The 16,886-nt window shown below is 37.2% G+C and overlaps 2 protein-coding genes across 8 annotated transcripts in view; one reads left to right on the top strand and one right to left on the bottom strand.

Moving 5' to 3' along the window:
• The window catches only part of LOC309652082 (uncharacterized protein), a 311,046-nt gene that overhangs the window by 88,417 nt on the left and 205,743 nt on the right, over positions 1–16,886 (bottom strand). The gene's annotated exons all lie outside the window — the stretch shown is intronic.
• Positions 2,163–16,056, top strand: AGTR2 (angiotensin II receptor type 2). 4 transcript variants are annotated; one of them, XM_082445583.1, is made up of 3 exons: positions 2,163–9,826; positions 11,608–11,669; positions 12,944–16,056. In XM_082445583.1, the coding sequence occupies exon 3, from the start codon at positions 12,983–12,985 to the stop codon at positions 14,069–14,071; it is 1,089 nt and encodes a 362-aa protein (XP_082301709.1). In that variant the 5' UTR covers positions 2,163–9,826; positions 11,608–11,669; positions 12,944–12,982; the 3' UTR covers positions 14,072–16,056. The 4 variants fall into 4 exon arrangements, with proteins under 4 accessions (XP_082301709.1, XP_082301708.1, XP_082301707.1 ...); XM_082445582.1 differs by having other exon boundaries at positions 11,608–16,056; XM_082445581.1 differs by having other exon boundaries at positions 2,163–11,457; positions 11,608–16,056.

Below are 16,886 nucleotides of genomic sequence, written 5' to 3'. Positions count from 1 at the left end.
CTCCATAGTAGGGTTATAAAGTCTTTTACAATAATGCTTTGACATGTATCTTCTAGCCTTATTGTTCTCTACTCTTACTTTTTCTTCTCTCCTCTAACTTTTTCTTCTCTCCTCTAACCACCACCCCTGCCATACATCTGGTTCTTACATTTAATGTGCATCAGAATCAGGTCAGAAGCTCATTAAAAACTACAGATTCTTGGGCCATATCTCTTGAAATCTGGCAGTGGCCCCTAGGAATTTGAGTTTCTAACAAGCAAAGCAGTTGATAATCAGATCTCAGTTTGAAAAACAGTGGCCTACACCCTGTTCCAACAAATGTCTTCTCATTCCTTCAAAAGTCCATCTCAGTTTGTACCTCCCCACCTTTGCATCCTTATGTTTAAATTCCTTTCTTCCCTTTTCTCTCCCTGATGGAAGTTACTCCCTCTTTGAAACTTTTGCCCAAAGAGAATTACTGTTCCTTCTATACTTTGCATGCATGTTGAATGCTGAAATTTCTATTAACCTTACTCAATCAATTTAGACTTGCTTCTAAGGGCTGAGACTTTCTTGGTCATTTTTGTATCACACTCGAGAGCTTAGCACAGTGTCTAAGGCATAAAAATAGATGCCCAAGAAATGCTTTTTGAAGGAATAAGTGAGTTGATGGAAGTCCTTGGCTTTTATATTCAATATCAGATGAAAAAATACTGTAGTTTAGAAATTATTTGGTTGGATTCTGCCTTGGGGCTTAGATATTAAGCAATTTTCCTTAGTAATAACAATTAGGAATTTTGTCAAACAGCTCATAATATAAGGTTTTATTTCATTTATTAGTAGTTGAATAATTGAAATCCCGTTTTAATACTGTACTTGGTATGAAATTTTCTAAAATTCGAATAGTACAAATAAAGCTCTGTGTCCTACACCTGATGAATTTATTTAGCAAAAGAAAGCTTCAGATTGCATTTCAATTACTTTAAATAGACTTTGAAATGTTAATATATCAAAGCCAATGGTGACAAATGTTTGCCATAAAAAGGTGGTATTATTTTGAACTTAGGAACAACAACAGTGAAAACCAACAGGAAAGCAATCTTTAGATCTACTCCAGTTATAAAAAAAATCCATTTTGGGGATACATTTTTGAATGGAGAGTTGTCAGAAATCTAGGTGTAATTGATATGAAAATTTTCCATCTGGTCCTCTGTTTCATACTAATAAAAAGCACTTCTAATTAAAGAGCAAATTTGTTTAAGTGACAGTTGTTCACTCAACAAACATTTATTGAGCTCCTATTTTGTGTCAGATTTGGCTCTAGGACCAAAGTTTACATCAGTGAACTAAAGAGGCAAAGTTTTTATTAATAGAGATTACTTTCTTGCATAAGAAGAAAGTCAGTAAACAAAATATTATTATATATGTGTATGCATGTGTGTGTGTGAATGCTATGTCAGATGGTGATAAGGGCTATAACGTAAGATAAAGCAGGGTATGGGAGATAGGGAGGGATTGGAAAGCTTCTTTAATAAGATGACATTTGAGCAGAGATCTAAGAAAAGTGAGTGAAAAGGTCATGTGACTATCTAGGGAAAGAGAATGCCACATAGTGGGGATAGCATTTTTGATGACCTTGAGTGCAGAATGTGCTTGGGGACTAGCTACATACCAAGGAAACCAGTGTGACTGGAGTGGAGTAAACCAGCAGAAAGAGGTAGGAGCTGAGGTCTTAGAAGTAGTGGTGATGGTGATGTGTATGTGGGTTGGGAGGGGTGCAGATTATATCATGAGAGGCCTTGTAAACCATGTTGAGAGAGGAGAAGCCACTGGGAACTTTTGAACAGAGGAGTGACATGATCTGACATTTATTTATATATTGTCTACATAAGCTGTGGCTTTCATTCTAAATTCTTCATTAGTCATTACTAGGCCACACTTTAGTTCATTACTTTGTTTAGAAGTCAAAGAGCATGACCAGAAACAGCTTAGGCAGTTTTAGATAATTATGAATAACGATAGTAATGAATGTTTAATAATAATAGTTATTAATTTTAAACATCATCATAGTAACAACAGCAGCAGCAACAATAGCAAAAATGTACATAAATGGTACCACTTAAGCGACTGCTCTGTGTATTCTACATGTGTTATTTCACAGGATCCTCACAACTACCTGTTACAAATCACTTAATCTCCAGAAAACATTTTATTTCTGCTGTCATCTATCTTACACAAAACTACATTTATCTTGTTTTGGTATAAAATGACAACACAGAGTAATATAGTGCACAACTTATTTGACTGGCTTCTGAGAAATAATAACAGTAGTTTAATCAAAATGGCAAATATTAATTGAATATACTATATTCCAGGTACCATACTAAATGCTATATACATTAATTCATTTAATACTTACAATAACTCAGACAAGGAAACTGGAACTCAGAGATGAGAAGTAAGTTATCCAAGGTTACACAGCTAACAAATGGTAGAACAGGGACCAAACCCAGGTCCATCTTACTCCAGGGCTTGTGTTTTTAACTACTGTGCTATATGACTAAATGTGGGTGAAAATAGATTGATGCATTCAAAATCTTCAAAAGTGTATTTGGTGTAAGATATTTCAAAGCACTCTTTATCCAATTTGTTTTTAAGCTTTGAACATAGAGTCATCGGCAGCTGGATGCTTAGGTCCATTTGGAATGATCTTATAAACCTAAAGCACAACTGTACTGTTTCTTCTAGATTAGCCTCTGTGACAATCAGTCACATTATTACTTTGATCTGTCCACATGATCCATATGTTGTTTATCTAACCATTTGAACTGTCTGGTCCTTGAGACCAGTGATGGCCATGGCATGCCTATCACTTTGAATGTGTAACGTGGAAAAATACGTTTGCCATTTCAGTCTGTCCAACACAAGTTAAAAAATAGTAACAAGGACAAAATGCTAAGATGAATTGCTGAAAAATGAGAGAGGAAGAGGAAGGGCAATGAGAAGAAAGGGACTGGCAGAGAGAGACAGAGACAGAGAGATTGGACTCTGCCAGTGACAAGTGGCAATATAGTACCAGCATCAGTCTCCCAATAGCCACCAGTCTACTGTGGATTCTGAAAGATTCTGCTTTCACTCCCCTCTCCTAGTAGAAAACACTCCAGAGGATGGGTGAACCTCATTACTTTTCCTCCTTGCTCATCTCCTTATCCTAAAAACTCCCCCTAAGGCTTGTCCATATTCACAAAGTCAGAAAGAGAAAAAATTGTTACGAAAAGTTTATTCTTTGAAATAAATTAGACTGGAAGCTCCTGGAAACCAGGGGGCAAGTTTTATTTATCTCTGTAGTTCCAGCACTTGGCCCAAGGCCTGGTACATGCTAGGCCTCGAAAAAATGTTTGTTGAAAGAATGAGTGCTTTAATGAAGCTCAGGCTATAAAATTGGTGTGGATAATGTCAACAGTATCCTACATGAGCACTCAGAGGTTTAGCATTATAAAATATTGAATCCAACTTTTCCAGTACTGACCATATTTGGCCCAGTTGGCTGGTGAAGGAGATAATCCTTTCATTCCTTCATTCTCCATGTGCTTCCTTCCCAGAGAGAGGAGGACCATTCTCCTCTCTAGCTTCCACGCTTGAACCTCCAAACGAGCACAGGACTGCTGTAATTAACCTACTGGCCCAAATCAGTTAATTATTCTCAAAGATTTACTTTTTAACAGCTGAAGCAATGAACTTGGATCCTGCTCACCCGCCTCCTCTACTGTCCTTTCCTGCCTAGAGTTTGCTGTCTTGTGCAGTGGGAAGGCATTATTAGGTTAGCTAGCTCAGTATTTAATGGAGCTCGCATTTCTCTTTGACTCTATTAGTATCTTAGGATACTAAGTCTGTGTGCCTGCAGGGCCTGGAACTTCTCAGAGTATCTGGCAAAATTTCAAGGGGAAAATTAGACATTTTTAGAAATTTACAATCTGATTAAAAAAATTTATTTTGAAAGTGTAGGACAAGTTGTGTATGCATTGTTCTTTATTTTATATATTTATACAGTTTTAGATTTCTTTTAAAAGCTTTTCCAGTACTCTGAGGAGATTTGTACAGTCAATTAAATTATATAAACAAAGACCTAAACCGTTGCAATTCAAGCTCTTTTCATCTTAGTGACTTCATCTTAGCTACAGGAATTTACCTTCGAGTTAAGATTCTGAAAAGAAAAATCTTCCTTTTACAACATTTTGCCTCTGAGATTTGCCCTAAGTATATCATATTTACCAATTATTCTCTTTTGCTGAGCTATCCTGCTTTTAAAACATTTTTTAATTGACTTTTACCCAGAGATTCCCAGAATGCTTAAAAGTTCCACTTGAATTGGGGAAACTAATTCACCTTGTACCTCATATTTAACAGAATGGTATATGAGAAATAATGGCTGGGGTTTGAGCATCAGTTCTATAATTTACTAGCTGTTTGACCTTGGGCAAGTTATTTAACCTCTTTGTACTTCAGTCTCCTAATTTCTCCTCATTTAGAAAACGAGGATGATAACAGTCTCTCGGGATCATTGAGAAGTACACGTGAAATGTGCGTCTAGTACCCAGCACAGTGCCTGGTGCCCTCTGCTGTACTCTACTCACGTTCTTTAATGTCAGCACCTCCCTAACAACCCCAGGGGACTTCATGTCTGGGGAAATGAAAAGTGACTTCTCTTCATAAAAAGGTTGGGGACCTTCAGATGGAATCAACCTTGGAGGCTATTTACATGACATTTATTTTTTGCATTAACGCCAAACATTCTGACTGGGAGTTCAGTACAAATAACTCACCAAGAATGTATACAGTTGAGGGGAAGTAGACTTACACTAACAGTACTAAATGTTCACTCAACATGCCACTGAAAATAACTAAAGCACAATGAAAATAGTAATGCAATTTGTTCTTGAAGTTCATTCATTTACGTATTGATTTGTTATCTTTTTCTCTCGACAATGTCTTTTGGAATTTCTAGGCTACAGCTCACTTTTTTAAGCTCAACGTAAAAGGAGGATAAAAGCAGGGGAGGCGGGGAATGGGGAGCTACTGCTAATGGGTATCAGGTTTCTTTTAGTGGTGATGAAAATCTACTGGAATTATATAGCGGCGATAGGTGCACAACGTTGTGAATATACTAAAAACCACTGAATTGTATGTTTTAAAAGGGTAAATTTTATGGTATGTGAGTTATGTCTCAATTTTTAAAAATAAATGGAAGCTGAATAATTTCAATTGTGTGACATGTAAAATAGGACCAATATAAAACATGGGTGTGAATACTGAAATGATGTGCAATAACAGAATCGTAAAGAATTCTGTCAACTTCTAGATATCTGAAAATGAACTAGTGTCTTTGGGGATACATTGAAAATTATTTACAATAAAAATTCTGCTTTCAGTTATAGATTTTACAAATCTGTGTTGAACACCATGAATCCAAATATCTGCAGGATAAATGTCTAAAAGCTCAAGCAGTCTCAGAATTCCCAATGATAAGTCTCCTGTTTTCACTTCCTTGGAATTAAGACCCCAGAATCCTCCCAGAACCCCACCCCCAAACTTCCTGTCATCTTCCTCTATCTTCTAATCTTAAATCATTTTATACCCCAAAAGTGAAATATGCCCAAAGTTGTACATCATCTTGTTGTTTTTCTGTTTTTTTAGGGGCCTGAGGAAGAGGTTGGGGCAAATGAGCCCCTCAAACAAAGCCAAATAACCATCTGTTTTTATTATTCTCTGTGAACTGATGGCCAGTTTTGGAGAGATGCTATCCCCCCCTTTCCCTCTATCTTTGTTGTAGACACAAAGAGTGGGGCATTGCTTCCCCTCCCCCAACCCTTGCCCATCCTCCAACTTTGTTCGTCTAATTAATCAAACAACAGCTTTAATGTCTTCTAGGCTGCCTGGAGCAGGGACGTGACTATAGCTTCATCAGTAATAGTAACACTTAAAATAATGTATCAATAGAATTGGGTGGCTACCAGAAATTAGGGTTCAGAGAGGCAAAGCTAGCGGAGAGAATGGTTTGGGGGAATCATCAATCTGGCTTTGAGAATGATAATCCCTGCTATAGAATTTCCCAGAGCTGAAGTGAAATATTCTCCCAGTTACCAGCTTTCCTGGTCTGATTTGCCTAGTCACCAAGCCAGATTTCCCCCCTCTATTAATATCGTGAAGGAGATAGAGTGCTTTAGATAAAGAATACAGCTTTATGGTCATTGCAAAACAGTATATCCTTATTATAAATGAAAACATTAGCAGTCAAGGTGGTACATCAGTTTTGTAAGAATTTTGTTGGCACAAGTTTATTGCTGAAAACCTGGGTATCCTGAGAAAATTCAGTCTCTGGACCTCAAGCCTGAGGACCAAACCCTAGACTTAATGATTTGTTGATCCACTGCCCTATGAGAGAGCCAACCTGAACACATATCCCCCAAAACATCCTCGTTACCTAACAGTGATATTTAAAGCTTGATAAGACAACTGGTTGGTTTGTTCAATTTAATTAACTGGCCATTTTGGATAATTTAATCAAACTAATCGTAGGAGAAAAAAAAATTACCCACTTAGGTTCAGTGGCTGGGACTGCAAAATTCACTGATAAAAGACAGATTAAGTAGAAAAAAAAACAGTTTATGAACATACACATTCTGCATTTGGGTGGGAGAACTCAGTCATGAGTAACTCAAAGGGGTGGTCAGAACTTGGGCTTATATAGCATCTTAATAAAAGAACAATTAAATTGTAGAGAACTGACAAGACAAAGGAAAGGGGGTTTACATTTTTAGTGGCAAACTGTGGGAAGGTAAGATGCTATGGAAAAAACCCAAAGGAACTTTTTGGCCAACCCAATACAGTTGACCCTTGAACAACATGGGTTTGAAAGGCAAGGGTCCAGTTATACGCAGATTTTTTTCAATAAATTCTTCCTACAGTATACCATCCCCTGTTGGTTGAATCTGCCGACTTGCAACTGCGGGTATGGAGGACCCATTGTAAAGTTACACATGGATTTCCAATTCCCCGGGGGTTGATGCCCCAAAACCCCTGACTTGTTCAAGGGCCAACTGTATATGGGGGAAATTAATGGAAGATAAAGATTATTTAGTAAGACTTGTTATGTAGATTCTTCTTGGTGTCCATCTCTGGGCCGATAGAGTCTAAAGTTTTCTCCTATTCATTAAGAATTCTGTCCTTCTTGGTAAAGCAAAGGGAGACACGTTTACAAATTTATGTCCTGCTTTTAGGCAAATAGGGGGAAGGCAGAGAGCTTTTCTTGTATCTGCTTCTTCTCAATCTTCTTTAGCTCAAAATAATCCTTATGCCAAAGTGGCATACTTTGGAGTGGCATATTGTGATACCCGACATAATCAATTTAGTCAGATAAATAGGAGAAAATGTCATATCAGTTAGCTGATATTTTGAATATGAGTCAAAAATATAGACTATTTTTAATTGTTTATTTTTCCAACAGTTGGGTTACATATATTGAGATGCTATTTGGTAGAACTAGGGTGCCTTTTGTGAGATCCTGCTCTGAACATGATGCTCTGGCCTGCAAATGCCTTTGGGGTAAAGGGAAATTGGAACTCTTCCTTCTCCTTATGTTTTTGGGACCAGATTCAGCTGGAAGCAACTGGTCTCAGGAATGTACTGAGTCAGACATCCATTCATTTCACTGCATGGATTCCACTTGTTAACTGATTTAATAGTCCTCTCACTCACTCTTTATGTGATGCCTAGGCAGTCAGTTAATTTGATACAAACAATCACTCATATTGGCCATTTTACTGAATTTTTAGGCTGGTTTTAGGCTGTGCAATCTAATTGTTATTTCTGATTAGAAGTCCTTATTGTTTTTTCTCACTTGTTTTCATCCTGACATTCTTGTTCTCATTATATTGGAAACTAAAGACAGGCACAAAAATAATCTGCAAGGACATATCAACAAGGCAATCCTCTTAACTCTCCTCCTTTCAGGGGCCCCCAGGTTTGGAAAAGTCCAGTGGCAATTCAAGTAAGGCTTCCCTATGGTAACTGAATTGAAAAAAGATTAGTGTTAAGTATATATGTGGGTAATGGGGGCGGCGGTGGTACGTGTGTGTGTGTGTGGGGGGGGGTGTTGAAGTTGGGAAAAGTGGAAATGCTACTGTTCTGGACAGGAACTCAGAGAGGTGACTGAAAAACAAACTGAAAAGGAAGGCCGATATACATTTAATCATTTCATGATCTGCACCTCTAATCCTCACCTTTATAACCAGGGCATGTATATCCAGACTTTTGCATTTAATAGTTTATTTTCTCCTTCAAAACCTCATCTGGGGACTTCCAGTGGTTAAGACTCCGAGCTTCCAATGCAGGGGGTGAGGGTTCAGGGAACTAAGATCCCACATGCCGGGCAGTGCAGCCAAAAAAAAAAAAAAAAAAAAAGTGTGAGTCGGGGTAAGAGGGACAAATAAGATTTTTTCCTGAGATTTTTAGCAGAGGAGAAATTCCTCTCAAGAGCATCTTTTTTTAAAAAAACTTAGCGTTAAGTAATCTCACAATAAATAAAAGGTATTCACTAGAAAAAAATTAATTCAATGTGATTTACCATTGTTTAATTCTGCTAGCCAAGCTGCACTTGTCCTGAAGAGCTGCATAATTTATTCAAATGACCTGGGGCTTTTAAAGTCAATCTTCCAGCAGAAAAATTACCCTCTGCCCCCAGGAGAGTGAATTTTTTGTGTTGTACTGCTTCCCATGACTGACATTTATTTGACTCTCAAGTGTATTTACATTGTTGGCTCAACTTGGAGTTCTTTACTGAATCAATAATATGCTATATTTCTCACTTCAAGTGGTGTCAATATTATTATTCCTTTGCTTTTCCTTTTTTCTTTTTTTGCTTTTTTTTTTCCTTATTTCCCTGCAGTTACATAGTTTTTCTTTGACCGGTGAAAATTTTTACTCCTAAGATTATAAAGAAACAGAGTAAATGTCCTCTTAATCTTCTGGGAAATGTGTGCCTCTTTAAACTTTATTTACGTCAGAACTTACTGTAATGAAGGACAAAATCTCTAGACAAGGTCCCCTGCTCGTCGGGGGTGTTCAAGGCTAGGTCTCCCAGAGGCGAGCCTGCAGTTTGTTCTCAAAAGTTTATAGCTCACCTCCTGGCTATTTCTTTAAAAGGGGCATGAGAGGGGGCTAGAAATAGAGCAGGGTGGGAATCTGACCCATCGTGACCACTCAGGAGGCTCTGGCCTGGAAAATTCCCCTGTACGTGGTAAAAACAAACATTCAAAATAGAGGGAGAAACCAGGCTTAAACAAAGAGTGAAACCAGTTCCCATTTCAACTCTCCTGCCGATAACCATATGTGCCCGCTCATTTGTTTCCCAAACATCAGTTTTCCATCATTTGGACAGAGTCTCAACCTGAATCTGTCCAGGGCATAGGAAGCAAATATTTTGAGATTTCATAAAATGCTGTGTCTGTATATTAGGAGCATTTGCTTCATGTTCAGTCTACCGAAAGAAACAGTAAAATGGTATTGTGCAAACCTTTGAATCCTACTATATTTTTCAGGCAATGGTGACCTCTTCTTGCTGGTCCCATCTGCCTGTGCACTACAGGATTGACTTCAAGATGAACGGAGAAACAGACAAATGTCAGAAGCCATCTGTTTTGTATCATGTCATTTGTAATTTTGTCTTCCGTCACCCACCCTCCCTTCTTCGTTGCGCTCCTTCTGCCAGACCGTTACTTAGGTCCCCAGCTACTTCCTCAGAGCCTGCCTGCCCTCGTCCTCCACCTGCAGCCCGCAGCCTGCAGCCCGGGTAGGTGCACTCTTACTGCTCTCAGAAAAATATGATCAGGAGAAATAACTGGAATCCTTTATACCCATGTAAATGTCCTGGGTTCTCTGATTTTCTGTCCTCACTGTAGTAAACTAGTCACACATTTCACCTACCTGTGGTGTCCATTTTGGGAATAAAATGAAGAAAAATATTTTCTCCCACATAACAATCTTCAAACTCTTTCTCCCTTCTTTAATGCTCTGTAACAGCTTATGAATGGTCAGCAGGGACTTTCTGTAAATGTTGCATGTTTTCTCTTTGCTAGGACAAAGGGTGAGATTAAAGGACCAGCTAATGCTCCCTCCTGTAGTGTGGAGGTTAAGAGCGTCAGCTCTGACTTTTAGAGTGCCTTAGTCTGAATTCAAATGTTCTCATTTAATAGCTATGTGACTTCAGAAAAGTTATTTAAACTCTGTGAGCCCTAGTTTCCTGATTTTTAAAATGGAGGTAATATTAATAGCCTATAATAGCATCTATCATGTACTAGGCACGGTTTTAAGCACTTTATATATATAAGCTCATTTAATTTTTATAACTCCATGATGCAGGTAATTAACATCACCCCCATTTCTCAGATGAGAAAACTAAGACATGAAGAAGGAAAGTAACTTGGCCATGGTCATGGAATTAGCAAGTGGTATAGCTGAGCTTGTGAACCAGGCAGTTGGAACCCAGAGGCCATGTCCATACCAGTGTGCTATATTGCCTCTCCATTAAAGTATCGAGTAAAAAGCACTTGGCACAGTATTTGGCACATGGCGTTTATTGTCAGCTGGTATTATCACTTCTTATGTACTTAACTTTCTTCTTTTTGTCACTCCTGCTTCTACTAGGGTTATTGTGTAAGGCTAATCACCCCCACTCCCACAAAAAGAAAAACAACCGTGATCTAGCCTGCAGTAGCTGACTAATCCTTCTCACCCTGTGTGCTTTGTATTTAAACCGCAAATATGACAGAGACCCATGAAAGGAGATGCTACATGTTAATACTTCTTTTAGAAGACATGAGAATTATATCCCTACTATCACCACCTCTCCAGCAACAAGCCAACAAAAATTGCTTAAAGCAAGGGAGAAATTTTAGACTTCAAGTAAAGTTGCTGCTGTTCTTTAATAAGCAGGGGTAAATTTTTCAAAAAGTAATGAAGGTTGCGAAAGATGCTGATGGACAAAGACTCTACTACTAGAATAAATTCCCTAGTCTCCACTCCTTAACTCATTTTAGAATGCCAGTATCAGGGTAAAAGAAAGAGAAAATTCTGCAAATAATTATATTCTTCTTTTAAAGTAAGCCACTGACTTCAAAATTCTCTAACACATTTGTGGAAACTTCATTTTTTTGTTTGAGATTTATTTGAATGAGCTGTTATGATTGGAGACAGTGAGAATTTCAGATTAATGTTTTGCAGCCAAAAAAAAAAAAAAAAAAAAAACTCTGGAAAGCTGGCAAGTGTTCATAAGTCAGCCCTAGAATTATGTAGGTTGAAGGCTCCCAGTGGACAGACCGAACATATAAGAAGGAAACCAGAGATCTGGTGCTATTACGTCCCCGAGTCTAAGGGAACGAATAAGCACAGAATTAAAAGCATTCTTCAGCCTGAATTTTTAAGGTAGGTCTGCACAATTTATATATACTCTGTTTGGAAAGTAGAACATACATTAAATGAAAATATTTTTTATGGATGAACTTTTCCTTTTTCCTGTATTTTAACACTATTTTGCAAAACTCCTAAATTATTTAACTGCTGTTTCTCTTACAGGGGTGCACTTAGGAACTAGGCAAGCTGATTTATGATAACTAAGCTTTAAACTCCAACAACCAGTAAGTCTTCAAGTGGGTTTATTTTAGATTCTTTCATGTTAATTTGTTAGGTCAAGATTATGAAAGAATAAGCTTTAGACAAAAATTGTAAGTTTGCTGTTTATTAGGAGATTCTTTGCTGATTACATTTTCACTGAGTAGTTTATTTATCTGTGTTTTGAAACTATCTAAAGGAATAGTTGTTCCTTTACTGTGTTTATCTTCAGCTAATTTTCTTTTGTTTTAAAATAAAGTTGCTACTAAAACTAACAGTATCACAAAAACCTGAATATTGATCAAAACATTTGAGAGCCAAGTAGCACTGTTACTACTTAGTTGTGTTAAACTAAAATAGCAAAGGAAAAAATGATACAATTATATCATGATTAATCATTGATATTCAATTCTTATTTCATTGAGCAATATAACTTTTTCTATTTGACCCTAAATCAGATTTGGCTATTTTTTTCTTTTTCTTTTCCTAATTGAAAAAGAAAATAGATTTTCTTTTAAATGGATTAAACTTAAGTATCTATATGTAAAAGTAATAGTCTCTATTAAAATGTGATGGGGGCTTTTAAAAATATGCACATATCCCATAACTACCTCGTAATTATATTATTATTGTGAAAAAAATCGAAAAGTAGAACTAAAGGAATTATTTTTAATCAGTAAAAACCAACCATAATCCCCCATCCCAATATGTTCCTTTTTGCATATTCTCTTTCAATCTTTTGTACACTTACTTATTTTTTCCATAGTTTATGTTACTTATATTTTCCATTGCTGGAATGATTTGTATATAATTAGTTACTTGAATAAGGCATTTCTCTACGCAATAGCAGGCAGCAGTGTGGTTTCTAGAAAGTATATAGAGTGAGATATGTGCTTAAGTGTTTTTGAAATGCTAACTTGTCTTATTTCTTAGTTCCTTCTTGTTTCACGCGTTTCCTATTCTGGCTAACCTTTTGAAATATTAGTTTTCTTTAAACCTTCTCACAACATAATAGAAAAGATGGGCAAAATGTAGTTTTGTTCAGAATTTTCAGTCCTGATGCTAGAATGTTTTTTAACTTCTTGGTATTATTGAGAAAACTCTCTTTTCTTCTTCAAGAAGTAAAATCCATTCTTATTTCATAAGGCATGCTTCTGTTTCCCAACATTGTCTATAACCATCCACCATTTTTTGCTTTCAACAAACTTTTAAAATGCTAATGACTTGATGATGTCCTAAATTCTGTATGTGCTCTGAGAGGTTTTTGTTGGTTTTTTTTGTTGTTTTTTTTTTTCCCCAGAAGGTGTAAGAATTAGGAGCTGCTGACATTTCAATCAATATGAAGGACAACTTCACCCTTGCCACCATAAGCAGAAACATTACCAGCAGTCTTCACGTCGGACTTGTGAACATTTCTGGCAATGAGTCTACCTTTAACTGCTCACATAAGCCATCAGATAAGCATTTAGATGCAATTCCTATTCTCTACTACATTATTTTTGTGGTTGGATTTCTTGTCAATACTATAGTGGTAACACTGTTTTGTTGTCAAAAGGGTCCTAAAAAGGTTTCCAGCATTTACATCTTCAACCTGGCTGTGGCTGACTTACTGCTTTTGGCTACTCTTCCTCTCTGGGCAACCTATTATTCTTACAGATATGACTGGCTCTTTGGACCTGTAATGTGCAAAGTTTTTGGTTCTTTCTTGACCCTGAACATGTTTGCAAGCATTTTTTTTATCACCTGCATGAGTGTTGATAGGTACCAATCTGTCATCTACCCCTTTCTGTCTCAAAGAAGAAATCCCTGGCAAGCATCTTATATAGTTCCACTTGTTTGGTGTATGGCCTGTCTGTCCTCATTGCCAACATTTTACTTCCGAGATGTCAGAACAATTGAATATTTAGGAGTGAATGCTTGCATCATGGCTTTCCCACCTGAGAAATATGCCCAATGGTCAGCTGGGATTGCCTTAATGAAAAATATCCTTGGTTTTATTATCCCTTTAATATTCATAGCAACATGCTATTTTGGAATCAGAAAACACCTACTGAAGACCAATAGCTATGGGAAGAACAGAATAACTCGTGACCAAGTTCTGAAGATGGCAGCTGCTGTTGTTCTGGCGTTCATCATCTGTTGGCTTCCCTTCCATGTTCTGACCTTCCTGGATGCTCTGGCCTGGATGGGTGTCATTAATAGCTGTGAAGTTATAGCAGTCATTGACCTGGCACTTCCTTTTGCCATCCTCCTGGGATTCACCAACAGCTGCATTAATCCCTTTTTGTATTGTTTTGTTGGAAACCGGTTCCAACAGAAGCTCCGCCGTGTGTTTAGGGTTCCAATTACTTGGCTCCAAGGCAAGAGAGAGAGTGTGTCATGCCGAAAAAGCAGTTCCCTTAGAGAAATGGAGACCTTTGTGTCTTAAACATGAGAGTGGAATGCATGTTATCAACATGGTTACTTGGTTTGAGATCTCCCTGAATTATCTTTTAATGGCTTTAGGAAAATAACAAGTTTTTCTCCTTGATGTAATCTTCTCTCACTCTTCTAGAACAGGAAACCAAATGTAACTCTAAGTTTTATCCTCCAGTGACTTTCAAGAATTGCCCAGCTTTTTTTTTTTCTGGTCTATCTGTACAAGACTGTCACTGGGGAAATGTATCCATAACCAAGAAGTAACTGGGGATTTATCTCAAATTATAATTAATAGGAAGTTATGAATGATGATTTGGGGTTTCAGATTTCTCCTTGAGATATGCTGGAGTTTTTATTGGTTCTTAGATCCATTTTCATCAAGCTTTCCTCTTGAACCAAGGCCGGTCTTTTAACTCATTACATTATTTACAAGACATTATGCTAAAAGAAATGAGCACTTCTAAGTGCAGTATACTACAATAGATTGGTACCAGTTATTCAGGCTCTAGGCATTTGCCTTCTACTTTATATTATAAATAATAATCCTTTTATATTTCGCTTGAGCATAAGTCTGTATTTAAGATATAGCTACTTATTGAGTAGGGTTAGGAATATAGATTAGATCACATGTACTCCTACATTTTAGCTTTTATTTACAGTTATAGGAAGTAAAATGTATAATAACATAGATTTGCAATAAACAAATATTTGACTGTTCACTAAAGTCTGAATAAACACTTTTTAAACTTTCTATCCATTTTCTATCTAACTACTGTTTGAAGGTTTCTATGTTCTCTGATAATTTTTTGAAAATAACTAAACAGTGTTTAGTGTATAAAATGTAAAGGTCATTTTTTACATCCTTGACCTTTGGGATGTGGTGCTTTGATATATAGGAAGTTGACTTGAGTTTTATTATTGATGCTTTGGTTCTGGGTTGCTTCCCAAAATATCTGGGTGGCTTATTTAACTCTTTACTTTGTAATAAACCCTTAATGGGCATAGGAAAAGATTATGTCAAAATGGAATTTTGACACCCAAGGAGGACAAAGAGATCCAGCAAATGACACATTTGGTGTCACACAACAAACCTACCTGTCAGGGCAATGCAATGTGGCTTTGAAAATATAGACCGTGGGGTAGACTTAACCTATACCTATGGATACTGCTTGTTCCAGAATTTATAGAATTCTGTGGAACTCTTCTATACCAATCGCTGGTCCATAGATCTCCTTTCAACACTATTAGAACTCCTAAGTTTGAGGAGTGCCTGAAACTGAGTGAGGTACCTAGAGTTAACTTAGAGTATGAATCCTAATTTTAGAAGTTAGAGATTTCATTCTGCACCAGCCCCATATTATATCAGGTTATCTAGGACCTTCCTAGACCAATACTGACCTCTGAGGTAGAAATAAAGTTACAGAAGCTTGGTGTCTTTGCCAGATTCCAGGGCTATAGATCCAAAAATACTCTGGCTCCACTTTCTGGGAAAGTCCTAATTTCATGTAATCTATTATTATCAATAAAAACAAATAGCTAAATGTATAAGCAAACATGACTTCATATTTTAAATAATTTTGTAAAACATCTCATATAAATAAAATCTTTAATTGGAAGATCATGTGTGCTTTACTTTTTTATTGTAACTACCTCCACTTATGGATTCTTACCTTCTCTTGTATCCTTATCTTCCTTACAGTCCCCACTGATATTTCTTAGTTTCAGCCCCCATCATTCCTTATCTGGCTTCTTGCTATACTCTTCTAGTCTCCCGCTCTTGAGTCTTCAGCCATAAAACCTTATTAATTATAAAAGGAAAATCCAGATTTCTTGTTACAGTCTACAAGACCACCGGAAATCTGATTCTTCCCTGCCTCGCTGGCTTTTTTTCTCTTTGCCATCTCTCTCTTGCATTCTATGTTCAAGCATCACAAAAGGACTTAAACTGCTTTTTTTCAAGCCTAATGCTCGCTCACGCCTGTCTGCTTTGGCTCACACAACCCCTCCAATCACCCCGCCCTCAGGGTCTCTCATTCAATTGACGAACACCTACTCAGCTTCCAACATTAGTTCATGTCGGTTCCTCTACCAGGATAACAATGATTATACTAATTATAATACAAACCTCCCTCCCCTGGGAGTTCCCTTAATGAAAAGAATTATTTCTCTAGTTCTTGGGATTTTAAGCCTGGCCTCCACTTCCTTAGGTGCCCAGTATTGAGCCCTAAGTAATTCTCTGAGGCTTGGACTCCAGTGGTCTTTCCTGGGACTAAGAAGAAATGTCATTTAAGAAGATGGTACACAAACATGTGAACTCTGATTGCAGGGGTATACAAAGGTATAAATGTCCTCTTTTTTCTTTGAAAATGTAAACTTCAGGTAAGTTTCTCAGATAGCAAATGAAACTGTATTCTTCTCATTTTGTTTGTATCATTTCCAGGTATTACCTAATCCCCTTTCCTTTCCATGGCTCCACCTTTATTCACCTCACCCACATAACGCCCAAGAACTGCATAATAATAATAGCTATGATTCTGTGAGCACTATATGATATATACTACTATAAGTATTTTATTATCCCATTTTATTCCCACAACGACTCAATTATTCTCATTTTACATATAGGGAAACTGAGGCACAAATGAGTCCCTATTCATCTTTAAGTTTGCCTCTGACCAATGATCTGGGTAATCCTAATAGAGGTATTTAGTAGTTTAAATGAATCTTAGGCTACCAAGCAGATATTTCAGAGACAGTCTTGCTCAGTCCTTCAACTTTCCCCCCAAACCACACTGCTTGTATGTCCCTGACCACGGCAATACTAG

Source organism: Balaenoptera physalus, assembly GCF_965194825.1.
Source record: "Balaenoptera physalus genome assembly, chromosome: X".
Classification (NCBI taxonomy): domain Eukaryota; kingdom Metazoa; phylum Chordata; class Mammalia; order Artiodactyla; family Balaenopteridae; genus Balaenoptera; species Balaenoptera physalus.
Note: the sequence above shows the minus strand (reverse complement) of the source record. Positions and strands in the feature narration are given on the sequence as shown.